At 36.7% G+C, this 3,802-nt stretch overlaps 1 protein-coding gene across 1 annotated transcript; it reads left to right on the top strand.

Moving 5' to 3' along the window:
• Nucleotides 1–714: 714 nt before the first annotated feature.
• LOC146474249 (adenosine receptor A3-like) lies at nt 715–1,684 on the top strand. The gene has a single exon (XM_085117280.1). The coding sequence runs from the start codon at nt 787–789 to the stop codon at nt 1,615–1,617; it is 831 nt and encodes a 276-aa protein (XP_084973406.1). The 5' UTR covers nt 715–786; the 3' UTR covers nt 1,618–1,684.
• The last annotated feature ends 2,118 nt before the right edge of the window (nt 1,685–3,802 follow it).

The raw sequence follows: 3,802 nt of genomic DNA, 5'->3' as shown, positions 1-3,802 counted from the left end.
TCCAATTGTTAAATAGATAACTTAGATAACAATTAACAATAACAACAATGGGATACTAATAATTCTGACAATGATTTCAGAATTGTAACATCTTTTGCCTTGGGGTGAAATATCCTGAAGAGGTGAAGGCCGTGCCTTCCGAAATATTGCAAAAATATATTTCCCCAACCGTGAGATCATCAGGCTTGCTCTTTTTTGCGTTATTCATTCCTTTCTTTGTTTGGCTAAGCCCAGTCCTTTTCCAAGCCGGAGCGATTTTCCAAAAATGTAACGACTAGCTGCCCCCCCCCCCCCCCCAAATTTTTGTGCAAACAATACCTGCAAAGGTTCCAGATGAAAACAAAAAATACTCGGAAAAGATTAAAAAGGAACGACATTTTCGCAATGAAAAAAAAGGTGATGGAATATATATATATTTATATTTTTTTTGGTAATGACAACCTGACAAGTTTTCTAATAAGAAAAAAGACGGAAGAGTGCTTGCAAAAAGTGGTTTTTGTAGAAATATTGAATTGGCTTTATTTAATTATCTCACTTTTTCCGGCCAACGGAGTGATTCTGTTTTGTATAGTGTTCGATTCTTAATTAAGAAAATAATTTTGCATTGGAGGTGATTGAAATGCTATCACAATGGTGTAGAAAAAACAAACAGTGATAAAAAAAATTAATAAAAACCATGCAGTTTTATAGCACCTGTCCCATAGCAGTCTCGGAGCTGATGTTAGGAATAACACTTTATCATCAACTAAAAAGGAAACGTCTTTATACAGATTTACGCTATCTGAAATGTTCAACGCAGTGACTTTGATATTTGTCGTTGTTGTCACAATCGAAACAATTTTGATCTGCATCGGGAATGCTTTCACAGTGTTCGTTTTCTGGAATCAAAGAGCTTCTCTCAAACGACCTTGCTATCTACTGATCAACCTCGCAGTCGCTGATCTACTTTTAGGAGCAACTGAACTGATAATTACAGCAACAATAACCATACCTCAAGGAAAGGTTTTCTTCGTTAATGAATGGACGGCCATAGTTGGCTTTTTCGGATACGTTTCCCTTCTATTCCTTCTTGTAATCTCTTTGGAGCGCGCTTATGCTGTGCTTTGGCCTCTTCGTCACAGAGTGGCAAGCACTCAAACTTACATCATCAGCATTGTTTTAGTTTGGGCGGCGGGCGTATGTGTACTGACTCTGGAATTTTTGTCACTTAATAACAAAATAACCAAGAAGACTTCGTTTTTGATCATTAACTCAATGTTGTTTGTCTGTCTTTGTGTGATTTTGGCAACGTACATGACAATTAGAAAGCGTCTACGGAACACGGATCCTGCAGTTGAAGCTCATAACAGGAAAACTATTGAACAGAACGTGAAATTGTCCAAAACGTTATTCGCTGTCATCGGTTTGTCGTATGCCCTTTGGCTTCCAGCAATAGTTTTGTACACCGTTGTGGCCTTTGAGGCTGAATATGCTAGCGGAACTACAATGTTGATTTTAATGTGGACAGTAGATATCCTACATTTTGGCAACTCACTCGTGAATCCAATCGTGTACAGTTATAGAATGCCCATGTTTAAAGCTACCGTGAAAAAGTTGTTTAAAAGCAGAGCGAATTAATTTAAGATTTATTTGTATGTTTGGTAGACTAGAGAATTCATTTGTCCATTCAGTGAAATATTTCAGTCCCCCCGGCAACTGTTATTTTACTCTATTAATTATCGATTCTACGTTTTTTAATCTGTTGATAAGGGTCGATGGAGAGATCTATTCGACAATAGGCTACTTTCTGCGGCACAACTACTGTGTTTAAACTGTACTGAATTTTCGACTATCTAGACACGATGTTGAACTTCAACTATGGATGCACTAAAATTTAAGTGATGTAGAATAAAGCCTTATAACTAGACTAGACCTAGTCTTAAAAACTGTAAAATAGAAATGATAAAAATACCTAATATCATAGCTAGAATTAGAAAACTTGAACGCTGTATTAAACTAAGAAGCTTAAAAACTTTAAAATGAAACTGACAGAGGAAGCTGAAATATAGGTCGCTTTTTTATTCTCCTTTTGCACTCGATAGACAGTTTAAAGAAAATAGATTTAATTGTGTGCCATTGGAAAGATGGCTAGCGAAACGGATGATTTTCCACTGAAAGAACTTCTCTGTTAGAAAGTGAATCATTGTCCCGACTCGTTGTTGTTTGGCAAAGAGTATTAGTCGATTTTGAAAAAAAAAAAAAAAAAAAAAAAAAAAAAAAAAAAAAAAAGCTATAAACCAAAGTTGCGGGAACCTACTGATGGGCGGGGGCTACACTTGCTGAAGGCATGCAGAGGGTGTTTTAGAACGACTTCAAGATAAAATAAAAACAAAAAAAAACCTTTTTACAGAATTTAATGGTAGACTAAAATGACCGGTGAAATTCCAAAACGAGTTTCTCCCTAGGAATGAAGTACAATTTTCATAGCTATTTTTAATTCTTTTTCATTGTTGTCAGACGTCATGCGAAATCAGTAAAACCTAACATTTGCAGCATTTTACTTCAAAGCAAACAAATCTTGTTTATTCGGAAAATCAAAATGCAATTTCCGGCAGAGCGTACATACAAATGGAAATTATAGAAAATTTATTTTATGTTTTCAAAAGAGCTTTTTAATTGAAAGCACGTTCGAGATGAATTATCAAATGAGATGTTCGTTCCATATAATGGTGGCATCCTGTATATTGACTTTTGGTTGTTTTTGTTCTTCATTCACGTATTATAATTTTATGTGGCGGATAATTAAATTCTAAAATTAACCTGGGAGACACTCCCCTTCATGTCTTCAATACGCATTTTTCAGTACGTATTTCAGGCTGTTGGCAGATTCTGTCGCATCGCACAGAATGCTGGGACATATTTATTGTGTAAGACAACCGAGCGGGCCAGAAGACTGCAAAAGAAACTGACAAAGGACCCACATTTTGCCAACAATGGTTGATAAAGCTCGCTTTTCTGATCAGTTAAGAGGTCTTAAATTTTTAATTTTAGCCTAAATTAAAAAGCGACGAAAAGGCGGCTTTCTTTGTTCAGGTTACAAGGTGCGATATCAAGAGCGATTATCGAATAATAAAAACAACAACTGCCTTCCACTTTTGGTCAAAACAATACATCGTCCAAAGTGAAGGGTGCAAGAACTAAATTAAAAAACATTTTGCATTCAGGAGTTGATTAAAAAAATAAAAACAAACAGTGACAAAAAAAAGTTAATTAAAACCCTGCAGTTTAATAACATCTGGCCATTTCCTAAAGTGCCCAAGCTTCCTGGGAGTCAAGCTTGTTCTCAACGTACTGACAAGCAAAGGAATCGTCTCTGTTCAGACTTAATGCTAACTAAAATGTCCAACGCAGTAACTTTGATATTTTGCGTTGTTGTCACAATCGAAACAACTTTGATCTGCATGGGGAATGCTTTCACAGTGTTCGTTTTCTGGAATCAAAGAGCTTCTCTCAAACGACCTTGCTATCTACTGATCAACCTCGCAGTGGCTGATCTACTTGTAGGAGCAACCGAACTGATAGCTACAGCAACCATAACCATACCTCAAGGAAAGCTTATCTCTGCTGATAATATTTGGGCGGCCATAGTTGGTTTCTTCGCAAGCATTTCACTTCTATTTCTTCTTGTAATCTCGTTGGAGCGCGCTTATGCCGTGCTTTGGCCCCTCCGTCACAGAGTGGCAAACACTCAAACTTACATCATCAGCATTGTTTTAGTTTGGGTGGGCGGCTTCGGTGCAATGACTGTGCCAAAAATTTTATC

Source organism: Pavona decussata, unplaced genomic scaffold (genome assembly GCF_977016875.1).
Source record: "Pavona decussata unplaced genomic scaffold, jaPavDecu1.1 SCAFFOLD_91, whole genome shotgun sequence".
Taxonomy (NCBI): Eukaryota; Metazoa; Cnidaria; class Anthozoa; order Scleractinia; family Agariciidae; genus Pavona; species Pavona decussata.
This window is presented reverse-complemented; position numbering and strand designations above follow the sequence as displayed.

What these genes read in the sequence shown, in the direction of transcription:
- LOC146474249 (XM_085117280.1), top strand. Translation starts at nt 787, where the DNA reads ATGTTCAACGCAGTGACTTTGATATTTGTCGTTGTTGTCACAATCGAA.